This window comes from Ilyonectria robusta (genome assembly GCF_021365365.1).
Source record: "Ilyonectria robusta strain PMI_751 chromosome Unknown BGZ61scaffold_3, whole genome shotgun sequence".
NCBI lineage: Eukaryota > Fungi > Ascomycota > Sordariomycetes > Hypocreales > Nectriaceae > Ilyonectria > Ilyonectria robusta.
In genome coordinates this window covers 1,764,148-1,777,183 of record NW_025764437.1, presented here as the reverse complement: position 1 = coordinate 1,777,183, position 13,036 = coordinate 1,764,148, and the positions used below count along the sequence as shown (strand labels likewise).

General features: G+C 53.2%; 5 protein-coding genes across 5 annotated transcripts; 3 read left to right on the top strand and 2 right to left on the bottom strand.

Annotated features, from left to right (window-relative positions):
* Positions 1–509: 509 nt before the first annotated feature.
* On the bottom strand, positions 510–3,132 carry BGZ61DRAFT_343289 (histidinol dehydrogenase-domain-containing protein; the record flags this gene model as incomplete). The annotated part of the gene is made up of 2 exons (XM_046239584.1): positions 510–703; positions 765–3,132. The coding sequence occupies 2 exons, from the start codon at positions 3,130–3,132 to the stop codon at positions 510–512; spliced, it is 2,562 nt and encodes an 853-aa protein (XP_046109659.1).
* Positions 3,133–3,356: 224 nt separating this feature from the next.
* BGZ61DRAFT_443280 (transcription initiation factor IID, 31kD subunit-domain-containing protein) lies at positions 3,357–4,827 on the top strand. Its single transcript, XM_046244855.1, has one exon. The coding sequence runs from the start codon at positions 3,743–3,745 to the stop codon at positions 4,487–4,489; it is 747 nt and encodes a 248-aa protein (XP_046109658.1). The 5' UTR covers positions 3,357–3,742; the 3' UTR covers positions 4,490–4,827.
* Positions 4,828–5,038: 211 nt separating this feature from the next.
* Positions 5,039–6,975, bottom strand: BGZ61DRAFT_443278 (Metalloenzyme, LuxS/M16 peptidase-like protein). The gene is made up of 5 exons (XM_046244854.1): positions 6,757–6,975; positions 6,558–6,683; positions 6,431–6,508; positions 5,695–6,380; positions 5,039–5,641 (listed from the first exon to the last, which is right to left on the bottom strand). The coding sequence occupies exons 1-5, from the start codon at positions 6,901–6,903 to the stop codon at positions 5,254–5,256; spliced, it is 1,425 nt and encodes a 474-aa protein (XP_046109657.1). The 5' UTR covers positions 6,904–6,975; the 3' UTR covers positions 5,039–5,253.
* A 182-nt stretch (positions 6,976–7,157) lies between these two features.
* On the top strand, positions 7,158–10,735 carry BGZ61DRAFT_443276 (glycoside hydrolase superfamily). Its single transcript, XM_046244853.1, has 6 exons — positions 7,158–7,985; positions 8,066–8,264; positions 8,310–8,529; positions 8,580–9,590; positions 9,644–10,036; positions 10,098–10,735. The coding sequence occupies exons 1-6, from the start codon at positions 7,327–7,329 to the stop codon at positions 10,304–10,306; spliced, it is 2,691 nt and encodes an 896-aa protein (XP_046109656.1). The 5' UTR covers positions 7,158–7,326; the 3' UTR covers positions 10,307–10,735.
* BGZ61DRAFT_443275 (IMP dehydrogenase/GMP reductase) lies at positions 10,736–13,027 on the top strand. Its single transcript, XM_046244852.1, has 3 exons — positions 10,736–11,388; positions 11,594–12,539; positions 12,592–13,027. The coding sequence occupies exons 1-3, from the start codon at positions 10,914–10,916 to the stop codon at positions 12,782–12,784; spliced, it is 1,614 nt and encodes a 537-aa protein (XP_046109655.1). The 5' UTR covers positions 10,736–10,913; the 3' UTR covers positions 12,785–13,027.
* Positions 13,028–13,036: the final 9 nt, after the last annotated feature.

Sequence of the window (13,036 nt, the reverse complement as noted above, 5' to 3'; positions counted from 1 at the left end):
CCGCATAGGTGGCTACTTATGCCGCTCACATCGTACCATAGAGGCGTTTCGGAAGGTTTTCAACGGTTTGGATGTCCGATGACCGATTGAGATTCAACAACTCACATCAAGACGGGTAGTTGGGTTGGAAGTCGAAGGACGACAGGAGGTGTGTTTATGATATCAGGGGTATACACATAGCGTGGCGTTGGGATTACCATTGCATTTGTAACGATCATGGTATGCTGCACAGATACAGACAGAAAAGGCATTAACATCTAGCATCAGGCTTTAAATATCAGACTTTGAGGGCTTTCTTCAACAGAGTATCCAAAGCAGTTATTCTAGCAACCTCTCATTTCAAGCATCGTTGTTGTCCCCGTGTCCGATCTGTAACAACCTGAAACCCACGAGGAATTCATGATTCAGACTCTGCGCTGAATACTTTATTGCTCTGTCTATTCCAAAGATCTGCAAAACTGTTCAAAATACAATTCGATTTTTCTACGCCATTTTCCCCGTTGTCCTCTCTACTGTCCGTTCAGGTAGTTGATTCGGATCTCCACCGCCCTCCTGTGAGCCTCGAGCTCCTCAACCTTGGCCAGCTGCATGACAGCGCTGCCGACATTCCTCAAGCCCTCGGCTGTCAGATTAGAGCTAGTGATGTGCTTCTGGAAAGAGCCCAGGTTAACACCAGAGTACTGCTTGGCAAAGCCATAGGTAGCTACAAAAACGGTGAGTTAGCTATGTTATGGAGAGGTTGTCCAGGGTGTGGGAGAGCTTACGTAGTGAATGGTTGACACCAGCAGAGTAGTCTCCGACACTCTCAGGGGTCCACTGGCCAACAAAGACACTGCCGGCATTCATCACCTGGTCCACTACCTTCTCAGCATCCTTGATCTGCAGAATAAGGTGCTCGGGGGCATAGTCGTTGCTGATGCGCATCGCCTCATCCCTGTCCTTGACCAAGACAGTAACGGAGTGTGCGATAGCACCGCGAACAATATTGACACGAGGCAGGGCCATGGCCTGCTTGTGAACTTCATCCTCGATAGCTTGGAGCTGTTCCTCGTTGAGGTCGATAGCAAGGAGGATAACCTGACTATCAACACCGTGCTCAGCCTGGGAGAGCAAATCCGAAGCAACAAAGGCAGGGTTGGCGTCCTTGTCGGCAATCACAAGGACTTCTGATGGGCCGGCAGGCATATCAATGCCAACGCCAGCATTGGTGTCATTGCTGACGTGCATCTTGGCTGCCGTGACGAACTGATTACCAGGGCCCAGAATCTTGTCAACCTTGGTGATGCTTTCGGTGCCATAAGCCATGGCAGCAACGGCTTGGGCGCCTCCTGCAAGAACAATGCTCTCAGCGCCGACCTTGTGGGCAACATAGACGATCTCGGGTGTGATTCTACCGTCAGCTCGTGGAGGCGAGGCCAAGACAATCTTCTTACAGCCAGCCACCATAGCGGGCACACCCAACATCAGAGCTGTACTAGGCAGAACAGCCGTTCCACCGGGGATGTACAGGCCGACTCTCTCGATAGGCCTCGAGAAGCGGCTGCATATAACGCCAGGCATAGTCTCGACCTGGAGGGTCTTCTCCTCATTCTGAGCTGCGTGGAACTTGCGAATATTCTCAAAGGAGATGTCGATAGCCTCAATAGTCTCCTGATCCAGGTTCATCAACTCCTTGGGGAATGGAGCCTTGAGCACAGGGGAGGTCAGAGAAGTTGCCTTCTCGAACTTGTGAGTGTAAGACAGAACAGCCTTGTCGCCACCAGTTCGAACCTCTTCAATGATCGGCTTGATGATCTTCAGGATAGTGTCAGGCGACTTCTGCGAGGGTCGCTTCAACTTCTCTTGGAGCTCAGCCTCGGAAGTCTTGGTTGCGTCGATTCTCTCCATGGTAATGCGACCCTCGGCCGGCTTCTCTACAGGGGCGGGCTTCGCGGGCGCCGTCTCGGCAGTCTTGATACCCTCCTTTTCGGCCCACTTTCCCTTTGCGTTGCCCGCTCTCCTCTTAACCTTGAGGCTCTTGGCATCCAGGTTGGCCTCGATATCAGCCAGGCTAACGCCAGCGCCAACAGCCTTTGTCAAGGCAAAGTAAATCAGGTCCGCTGCTTCGAAAGCAATGTTCTCCTTGGTCTTTCCGTCACAAAGCTCCTCGGCCTCCTCCATGATCTTCGCTCGGAGAAGCTTCTCATCGGAGAACAGTCTCGCAGTATACGAACCAGCAGGAGCGGACTCCTTTCTCGACTTCAGGGTTTGCTCAAGTGCTGCAATTCCAGTGAGTTCTCCAAAGCATCCGAACTGCTCCAGGTGACAGAAGCGGCCCTTCTGGATAACCACAAATTTTAGAGTGTCGTTGTCGCAATCGAGGCCAATCGTCAACAACTCCTGGGTATCCCCAGAGGTAAGACCCTTCACCCAGAGGCCTCGTTTCCGGCTCTGGTACACGCCGGTCTGTGTCCTCAAGGCTTCCAAGATGCTCTCTTCGCTTGTGTAAGCAAGACCCAGCGCAATTCCGGCGTCGTCAGTAACCACGGTGGGGATAAGACCGTCCGCCCGGTCAGATTTCCAGTAGGAAGCAATGACCTTGGAAAGAAGCAGTCTCTGGGTGTCATCCTTGTTGGTCGTCAGGCCCGCGGAGGGCAGAATTGGGATAGCTCTAGCCTTGGAAGCAACTTCGATGAAGGCCTGGAGAGATGTGCCGGGTGTGGGCTTGAGGTAGAGGTTCTTGATCTTCTTGGCTTGAGCCTCCTCGATGAATTTGCTGACACCGCTAGCTGACAAGTCAAAGTCCTTGATCAAGAGTCCGTTTTCTGAGGCGGCAGAGAGATCCAGGGTCGAAACAGTGGGAATAACGCGTGAGCCGAACTCGGTGTATTCGGAGAGGTTCTCAGCAGCCACGAACGCTTTTCGAACTCCGCCGTCGAGGAGGGCGGCGACATCGTCGGGCGAAGTCACACCCGTTACGTCCATGTGAACATTGCTGCTAGCGCCAAAACGGACCCAATCCTTAGAAGCCGTTTCAACGAAGGCAGCGCCGAGCAGGGAGACTTCCTGGGGCGTGAGTCCATCGCTGGCGGCAGGTTGCCCCTCCTGGCCGACAACGCTGACCAAGAACGGGAGGGGGAGGGTCGTCTCCATGCTGAAAGGCCTTGAACAGATACAGTGGGATTGACGTCGTGAGTCGCTCTAAATTGGTTCAATCGAGAAGATTCAATGACTCAAAGCCAAGTGATCACAAAAAAGTTGGTGGTAATGCTGAGTCCTGCATCGGCGGCGTGGTGGGGCGCTTCCATTTTGCCCCTCGCGAGTCACCCCTCCATCCAAGGAAAGGCCGAGTCCCTCCTTCCTTCCTGCTATTTGCCGTTCCGAATTCTGCCAATCCAGCATCTGCGACTGGGTAAGTCATTTAAGGTGTGGTCTGTGCGCATATTCACATAACTTTCGGATTATCAATGCTCCGACATTTGCCCGACCGCGGCCTCGCCAAGCTACCAGCCTGCGCATGAGGCTGAATTCAAAGCATCAAGCTCTCAACCTCAATAGCCATTATCTCACTGTAATTATTTCAAAGAGCCACCATACTCTAGAGATCCTTGGCGCATTTAACCCACCCGCATCAGTCAACGATTTCAACAACTCGTCAGCGATCACGAACTCCGGCAAGGCGCGCACCTTAGATTAATCACCTTCGCACTCTCCCAAGCTCGCGCCTCGCCAACTCCTCTGCTGCATTACAGCGCCATTGAATATGGCGTCTAGCCAGCCTCAGACGAATGGCATCCCAGCCTCATCGGCAGGCACGTCCCAAACTATTCCCAACACTCAGACTTCAGCAGCAAGTCAGCCCACTGCCGCCTCGCAAAACGGCCCTCCCGCAACGCCCTCCACAACAGCCCCGCGGCCACGCGATGCCCGACTCATCGAACTCCTGTTGACATCCCAGGGCGTCACGGCGTATGAGCAGCGGGTCCCATTGCTGCTTCTCGACTTTGCGTACCGACACACTTCGTCCGTGCTAAGCGACGCGCTTCACCTCTCAGGTGACCCATACATTACACAAGCTGGCGCAAAGCCATCCGCGTCTTCAGGTGCAACCGCACCCGCCCCAGGCGATGCCGTTGTATCTGCCAACGCAGTCAAGTTGGCCATAGCAGCGCGACTTAGCTACCAATTTCGGGGAGGAAGCGCCGGCGGCGGCATCAGCAAAGATTACATGCAGGAGCTGGCTCGCGAGCGGAACAAAGTCGCCCTACCCAGGATCGTACCCAATGAATGGGGTGTACGGCTACCGAGCGAGCGCTTCGTTCTTAGTGGGACCAGCTGGGGCTTGAAGGATGTCTGGGATGAAGAGGACGAAGAGGAGGAGGGAGGCGATGCCATGGAGGGAATCGAGGGCCCCAACCCCGAGGATGTCGGCGGGGATGGCGTGGAAGGCGGCACTGTTGAGGATATGTTTGGAGAAGATGTAGACGAGGAGATGGCGGAGGAAGGCTAGTTGGCGACCGCGTCACCAGGCTTTACTCATTTTGAACAATCCAGGTACCCGTATCTCCAAAAAGAAGGGGTTGTGAGGCTCCCCGCATAGTGCTTCTTTGGACGGCGTTGCTGGCGTTTGGGCCATTAAGGGTTTCTAGGCCATAGATGCCTATTTATTAGGGGATGGAAAGCAGAATGAATTGGAATTAGATCAACATTCGAGGCCTGCGAGCAAAGAAAGTTCAGAGGTGAATGCACAAATGATATGCACGACACAATATTCACTACGGATAATTCACGCTGCCACGCTGCAGTGCATCATTACATTTCCTAGGACAATTCTCAATCTATCCAGTTACAATTCACGCAACAAATCACACCATCATGGCCAATGCATGCTTACAACGTGATGGCGTCCAGAGCTTCAACTAAGTCGAAGACAGCAAAAGTACGGCCCATGCAAAGCGAAAGCAATGCATAGAGACTGAAGAACGCATGATACTAGTTATGAGATAAGAATAATAGTTTTCAAAACAGTCACACAACCTATCGAGGGTCGATAAAATTGTCTCAAAGGAACACTATAATCACATTGAGGCCTACATAACACGATGGCATCAACAATTACATAGGCGGTATGAACGAGCACACTCTACTGATCACACTGCCACGTTACCTAGTATGAACAAGGGAAACTTTATGGTACACTAGGCCTGTAAACGGTATCTCATACACTCTATACCCTGGTCTCGATTTTCGCAAACCTGGTTGGCCCTCTCTACCTTAAAACTTGGGCTTCATGGTGTTGCGGAGTCTTTGGTAATCGAAGAGACCCTCAATGGTACCAACGGCGCTGATGGCAATGTCTCGGTCCCAGAGTTTTCGGTTGGCAAAGTCCATAATGTCCTTCTCAGAAATGGCATCGATCTGGCGCTCAATCTCGCCAGGAGCCATGCGGCGGCCAGTAGTGATGAGCTGTCGGCCAATATCCTCAGCAACGGCAGTGGTACCATCCAGAGAAAGGAGAATGGAGGCCTTGAGCTGGGCCTTGGCACGCTCAACCTCGGCACCGCTGACGTTGGTGCAGAGACGCATCCATTCTCGGATGGCGAAGTGCACAAGGTCATCAACACGCTCGGGCTTGTCGCTGACGAGGTAGATACCCCAGAGACTATTTTTGGGTTAGCTTTTGTGGCTGGCACTAAATGTCAGGAATATTCTTACCCAGTGTCGCTGTAGCTGGTAGAGAAGCTCATGAAGCTGTTGGCGATATCGTGCTTGTGGACCCAACCGCTAAGCTTGCTGCCCTGGTGAGGAGCCTGGCCAAGGGCCTTGTCGTAGTTGCCGACAATAGCCTGGGCGACGAGGGCAGTGAAGTAGTCGGGGGAGTTCCAGCTGACACCCTCAACAGCAAGAGCGATGTTGGCGGTGGGCATGTTGTCGTCTCGGATGCGAACATCAGAGCCGAAGAAGTCGGCCTTCTGCTTGGAGAGCTGGTAGGCGTGGTTCTTGGGGCCAGTGCTGGGGAGACCGGAGAAGTGCTTCTCGGCGAGGCCAACCAGCTCCTCGTGGGGAATGCCACCGGAACCAACAAGGACCATGCGGTCGGCAGTGTAGTTGCTCTTGATGTAGTTGGTCAACTCGGTTCGGGTGATGTCGCGGATGTTCTGACGGGGACCAAGGATAGTGCGGCCAAGGCCCTGGTGCTGGAAAGCAGTGGCGTGAAGGTGGTCAAAGACAACCTCCTCAACCTGCTTCTCAACCTCCTCGGACTCTCGAAGAATGACGTCGCGCTCGCGCTCGATGGCGGACTCCTCGAGAAGGGAGTTCTGGAGGATATCGGAGAGGATATCAACGCTCTTGGGGACATCAGCGTTGAAGGCCTTGGCGAAGTAGACGGTGTTCTCGCGCTGTGGTTATGTTAGCCTGGTCCAGACTCGTATCCCTTCATCCGACTGACCGAGGTGTAGGCATTGAGGTGGCCACCCATGTTCTCGATCTCGAGCTCCAATTGCTGCTGGGATCGCTTGGAGGTGCCCTAGGATGGGTGTTAGCGGTGATCCACCATCCATTGATGGGAATCCAACCTTGAAAGCGAGATGCTCGAGGAAGTGCGCGGTGCCATTGGTCTCGTCGGTCTCGGCCCTTGATCCGGCATCAATCCACACACCGACGGTCGACGTTTGCGCAAAGGGGGAGTGCTCGGTCGCGACCTAGTTCACAAGAGTTAGATAGCCGGTCTGAGATGCATGTCGAGGCCAATTGGTCTCTGCAGATGGCGCTCACGGTCAATCCATTGGGAAGGGTCGTGGTCTGAGTTTTGCCGACGGTAGAGGGCGTAGCAAAGCCTCGTCGGAGGGGAGCGGCGGCCGACAGGCCAGCACGGTTTCGCAGGCCCTGCGAGAGGTTCAAAGCCAGTCTCCGGGACGCCATGACGGAGGTTTGGAGGGTCGACGCTGGATTGAGTGGTTTGATGAAATCTTTCGATGCTGCTCGGCTAGAAGCTTTACTGAGATAATTTGCGGCCTGAGCATTGAGGCGGAGGGCTTAGTCATTCCGACCAACTCCGAATCGGGGCGAGAAAGGCCAGGAGTGCGTCCAATCAGAGGCCTCTATTACTAACCTGTTTTCGGTCCACCGAAACTCCACTTCACGGTCACATTGGCTTGATTCCGTCACCTGCCGTTGCCCAACGAAGACGAATGCCCAAGTTCACCGGTCACTTGCAAAGACTTTTGTGAGTTGACAGAAGACTTTAAAACAAATACATCTCTCCTTCTTATCCATAGCTTCAATTTCCATCATTCAATCCAACATTTCTTGTTCTAATCCAACTCTCCATCCTCGTTCCCAATCATGCCGTCTGACAACTATGACTTCGGCGAAGTCTTCCAGGCCATCTACATCGCTAAACAGAAGCCTGCCCCTCCTCCAGTCGCCGACGACATGAAAGCAACCCTCCAAAGCCACCCGCCTCTAGGACAGGTCACTCCAGTGCAGGGCAATGACGTTTCCTTGGCCGCAATTCTTGAGATCCCCAAGTCCCGTGCAGCAGAGCCATGGGAAGTCTGTGTCTGGCATTCAATAGATGGATCGGAATGGAAGGAGATCGGACTCCTCCCCGTGGAAGACAGCCAGACTCCGCAGACACTGCAGTTACTGCCAGAATCCATGTCCCGGTTTTACTTCGCTTCTTCATCTTCGATTGCTTTCGACGCATCCATACAATTTACTCTCAAATTTCGCCACGGCCAGCATGAGGAGTGGAGATGGATTCGCGATGAGCAAGGGCTTCATGATGGCTGGATCGTTCAGCCCTCCGCTGGCATTTCATCTGGCAATCTAACTGATCTCATTCCCGATCTCAACTCAGAGGGATGGGCGGTTTCGTCTCATTCAAGCGAGTCTCCTGGAGCTGTTCTCTGGGCACTCGAGGCACCTATTCCGCCTGCCGAAGGTGACAGCTCAACATATAAAGACATTTCAGTCGGCACGCCCTGGGGTTCATTCTCTAGGTAAGCACAACAGCGTAACAATCATCAGTCACGGCGGCTCGCTGCTTACTAGAGGCCTCCTCATGATTAACGCTCTGTAGATGGTTTGCCCTAGTACGCTTATGGTCTCCATGGCTCGCCCCTCGTCATGGAAAAACGGAGTTTTCTTTAGACAAAGATGGGATCTTGTGCTCATTCCTCAGTCCACATGGCAAAAATCTCGTCTTCCTAGCAGTCAGTGGCATCAGTCATGTCTTGCCAGACTTTCGACATGGTTCGAATGGCACCCTCTGCGTGCATGTAAGTGCACCCGTCACATGCCTCCAATATTACTAAGAGAATTAGGGGCGCAATGACGGCCTCACGGAAGAGAAGGCCATCATCTTGGTCTCCGAGGGCGATGACTTTGAATCTGCTGTCGCAGCTGTTATGAAACACGCCAGGACACTGGTCGCTCAGGCAAAGCAATCTAGTCTTGGCCAGGATGAAGATGAAGAGTTAAAGGCCCTGGCGAGTGATTTCAAGGCAGAGTGGATGGAGAATTGGTATGACGGGCTTGGATTCTGTGCGTCGCGCCTTTCTCACTCACGGACTCGCCCAGCTGACGTCGACCAGGTACCTGGAATGCACTGGGACAACGACTCACTGATCAGAAGATATTTGACGCCGTCGACAAGTTGGCTGAGAATAATATCAAAGTCTCCAGCCTCATCATCGACGATAATTGGCAGTCGATTGACTACAGGGGCCCTAGTCAATTCCAATATGGTTGGAAGGAGTTCGAGGCGGAACCTGTCGCATTTCCCAATGGCCTGAAGGCCACGATCTCCCATGTCCGGGAGAAACACCCTCACATCCAGCACATTGCAGTTTGGCATGCCTTGCTTGGTTATTGGGGTGGTCTTGCCCCCGATGGCAAGATTGCCCAGACTTACAAGACCATTGAGGTCGATCGAGAGGATGCAGATCGTCGCAATCTTCCCCTTGGCGGTAAGATGACTGTCGTTGCTAAAGAGGACATTTCCAGGTTCTACAACGATTTCTACCGGTTCCTATCAGACTGCGGGATTGACGCCGTCAAAACGGATGCGCAGTTCATGATCGATACTTGGACTAGCGCTTCTGCTCGACGTGATCTCCTCATTCCGTATCTTAATGCGTGGACCATCTCAACTCTTCGACATTTCAGCGCCAAGGCTATCTCATGCATGTCGCAAATTCCGCAGGCCCTCTTTCATTCTCAAATGCCGACGAACCGGCCTGCAATTCTAGTTCGTAACTCGGATGACTTCTTTCCAGAGATTCCCTCATCTCATCCCTGGCATGTGTGGACAAATGCGCACAACAGCATATTCATGGGACACTTGAACGTACTCCCTGACTGGGATATGTTCCAGACTGTGCATGAATATTCCGGATTCCATGCTGCGGCCAGATGTGTCAGCGGAGGGCCAATCTACATCACGGATGTTCCAGGCAAGCACGATATGGATCTGATTGGGCAGATGACTGGTCTCACTCCAAGAGGGAAGACGGTGATTTTCAGGCCGAGTGTTTTGGGTAAAACGGTTTATCCTTACATGGGGTATGATGATGACTCGCTCTTGAAGGTGGGAAGTTATCATGGTGAGAGCTCTTCCAACCGCGTTTGGGCAGCAGAGCTTGGCTGATGGTGACAGGTGCCTCGCAAACTGGGAACCCAATCTTGGCTATTTTCAACATCTCGGCACGCCCATTGACCGAGATTATTCCTTTGTCCAGCTTCCCCGGTACTGATATATCGATTGAGTATGTGGTTCGAGCCCACACTACAGGCAAGGTATCGCGACCAGTCAAGATCGACGCCCCTGGTTCTTTGATGACTGGGTCGCTTCCGGTTCGGGGCTATGAGATATTCTGCGCGTTCCCCCTTACGAGCCTGCCCAGCAAAAAGCACGGCACTATCCTGACCTCGAACATGGGCCTTTTGGGCAAGATGGCTGGTCCAGCCGCCATTTTTATGAATAACATAAAACAACTCGAGAATGGCCGAGTAGTGATTGATACCTGGATCAAAGCATTTGGCACCCTAGGTAAGTGACCTTCTTCGGGGTGCTGTCTAATTGACTGTGTTCATTAATGAGCTGTCGGCAGGTGTCTATGTGTCAGCGTTACCATCGATGACAATAGAAGGAGACTTCTTGGTCACCATCCAGGAGAAGCCTATCCCTGCACATACTGTAACCATCTCAAAGGCTGACGACCATGTCGTGGAGATTGACCTTGGCACAGCGTGGCAGGAGATGGAGCTGGAGAGCAGGTGGAGCAATCAGATTGAAGTCAAGGTGTATTTCAGCACTTGACCAGTCTCTTGGGAACATTCTAGTCGACTCTTCTAAAATGGCTGCGGTGGGTTAGGAATAGTAGTGAAGATGTGATGCTGACACCTAGTCACATCAAATACGGATACCTATTGTCGACCATTTTTAGTTTAGTCTGCGATACACCCATGATCATTGCCTAATCTCGACCGTCAGACTAAGTTACGGATTAGTTGGATTGTCCGAAAGCAAGTCAGTTCTACTCCAATCCATCAGCAGAAGAAACAGAGAAATGATTGTCATTGGTGCGAGTAGTCTACCGGGCTCTAGGGTAAGACATGCGGAAATATGTCGGTGGGAGGGGGAACGAAGAAAAAAAAAATTGCAGCAAGGAGGGCGCCCCACCCACACAGACGGCAGCTGTTCGCTGCAGGCAAGAGCTGCCCCGCACACTTCGCACCGGCTCACGCGTGGCGAGCGCCAGGGTCCAGCGTATAAAAAAGTTTTCGGAGGGTCACGACCATTCCCTTCTCTTTTCTTTCTTACGGGAAGAAGCGTACTATCAATTTTTACAGTCGGTTCAAGGCCATAGCTTGCTCTATCGACTCGTTCCGTCTTCGACCTCACCTGTTCTCCTCGTACCGCCAACATGTCCGCCTCCGGTAGCAACACCAAGGTCCTCGACCACACCACGGCTCTCGACGTGCTGAACGAGTACAAGACCAAGGATGGCCTCGACCTCCACGAGCTCATGGACACGACCAAGCACGGCGGTCTGACCTACAATGACTTCCTGCTGCTGCCCGGCTACATCGGCTTTGCGGCCTCGGAGGTGACGCTTGATGCCCCCATCACAAAGCGCATCACCCTCAAGACCCCCTTCGTCTCGTCGCCCATGGACACTGTCACTGAGCACGAGATGGCCATCCACATGGCTCTGCAGGGCGGTCTGGGAGTTATCCACCACAACTGCTCCCCCGAGGCCCAGGCCGACATGGTCCGCAAGGTCAAGCGATACGAGAACGGGTTCATCCTCGACCCCATTGTCATTGACCGCAACACCACCGTCGGCGATGCGAAGCTTCTCAAGGAGAAGTGGGGTTTCGGCGGTTTCCCCGTCACAGGTCAGTACCAAAACGAGCACAACTACACATTTCCTTGCCATTGTTGGCTGCGGTTGCATGATTATAAACCTATTTTATATAACTTTCGTTCCACTGTATAGACGATCGTCATGAGGACTTTTTTTACTATGACTCCATCCTTACAAATCCATTTTTTTCAGTTCAATCACCCCGCACCAGATCTTGGACTAACTGAAAAATACAGAGGATGGCAAGCTGGGCTCCAAGCTCCTGGGTATCGTTACCAACCGAGACCTCCAGTTCGAGGAGGACCACGACCAGACCGTCGCCAAAGTCATGGTTACCGACCTTGTCACTGCCGTCGACGGCGTCACCCTCGTCGAGGCCAACAAGATTCTCGCCAAGTCGAAGAAGGGCAAGCTTCCCATCGTTGACAAGGACTTCAACCTCGTCTCGATGATCTCCCGCTCCGACTTGACCAAGAACCAGCACTTCCCCTTCGCCTCCAAGCTCCCCGATAGCAAACAGCTTCTCTGCGCCGCTGCCATTGGCACCCGCCCCGAGGACAAGCTTCGCCTGAAGCAGCTGGTTGATGCTGGTCTGGACATTGTCATCCTGGACAGCTCCCAGGGTAACAGCATGTACCAGATTGAGATGATCAAGTGGATCAAGGCTGAGCTCCCTGGCCTCGATGTCATCGGCGGAAACGTCGTTACTCGAGAGCAGGCCGCCTCCCTGATCGCCGCTGGCGTCGATGGTCTCCGAATTGGTATGGGCAGTGGCTCTGCCTGCATCACTCAGGAGGTCATGGCTGTTGGCCGTCCCCAGGCCGCCGCTGTTTACAGCGTCAGCCGCTTCGCTGCTCGCTTCGGCGTTCCTTGCATCGCCGACGGTGGTGTCCAGAACGTTGGCCACATTGTCAAGGGTCTTGCCCTTGGCGCCTCCACCGTCATGATGGGTGGTCTCCTTGCTGGTACCACTGAGTCCCCCGGCACCTCCTTCGTCTCGCGTGAGGGCAAGCTGGTCAAGGCCTACCGAGGCATGGGCAGCATTGACGCCATGCAGGACAAGAAGGCTGGTGGTGGTGGCAAGGACAGCCAAAAGAGCAACGCTGGTACCGCTCGTTACTTCTCTGAGGGTGACAGCGTCCTGGTGGCTCAGGGTGTCTCTGGTGCCGTCGCGCACCGAGGGTGAGTCTCTAATCGTGTGAACACTCTGTCAACTTGCTAACATGGATCCCAGATCAATCAACAAGTTCCTCCCCTACCTTGCTGCTGGTCTCAAGCACTCTCTTCAGGACAGCGGCATGCGCGGCCTGTTTGAGATGCACGAGGAAGCCGAGGCGGGTAACCTGCGCTTCGAGCTCCGAACCGCCAGCGCCCAGCTGGAGGGCAACGTCAACATGGAGTCTTATGAGAAGAAGCTTTACGCTTAATGATTTATAACGTATTTGAAGAGACACGGATGGACAAAAAACGATGATGAGGGGATATTGGGTTTTGCATTAAGGAGTTGTTGGAATGATTGGGTAGAGCCTTGTGCATTGGATATGGGTTACTGAGCACTACGGAAGATGACTCGACAACCATAGATCTGAATAGGCGTTTTGACGAACCACCACTAGAAGTGCGGTACGGCGTTTTTGAAATTTACAGCCTAACGGGCATGATTGAATCTATGTCGAATT

Coding starts and splice junctions, on each gene's coding strand:
- BGZ61DRAFT_443276 (XM_046244853.1), top strand. CDS start 7,327: ATGCCGTCTGACAACTATGACTTCGGCGAAGTCTTCCAGGCCATCTAC. Junction 7,986..8,065: donor CCCTGGGGTTCATTCTCTAG/GTAAGCACAACA, acceptor AACGCTCTGTAG/ATGGTTTGCCCTAGTACGCT. Junction 8,265..8,309: donor ATGGCACCCTCTGCGTGCAT/GTAAGTGCACCC, acceptor TAAGAGAATTAG/GGGCGCAATGACGGCCTCAC.
- BGZ61DRAFT_443280 (XM_046244855.1), top strand. CDS start 3,743: ATGGCGTCTAGCCAGCCTCAGACGAATGGCATCCCAGCCTCATCGGCA.
- BGZ61DRAFT_443278 (XM_046244854.1), bottom strand. CDS start 6,903: ATGGCGTCCCGGAGACTGGCTTTGAACCTCTCGCAGGGCCTGCGAAAC. Junction 6,381..6,430: donor ACCTCAATGCCTACACCTCG/GTCAGTCGGATG, acceptor ACATAACCACAG/CGCGAGAACACCGTCTACTT. Junction 5,642..5,694: donor ACCAGCTACAGCGACACTGG/GTAAGAATATTC, acceptor ACCCAAAAATAG/TCTCTGGGGTATCTACCTCG.
- BGZ61DRAFT_443275 (XM_046244852.1), top strand. CDS start 10,914: ATGTCCGCCTCCGGTAGCAACACCAAGGTCCTCGACCACACCACGGCT. Junction 11,389..11,593: donor CGGCGGTTTCCCCGTCACAG/GTCAGTACCAAA, acceptor TGAAAAATACAG/AGGATGGCAAGCTGGGCTCC. Junction 12,540..12,591: donor GGTGCCGTCGCGCACCGAGG/GTGAGTCTCTAA, acceptor CATGGATCCCAG/ATCAATCAACAAGTTCCTCC.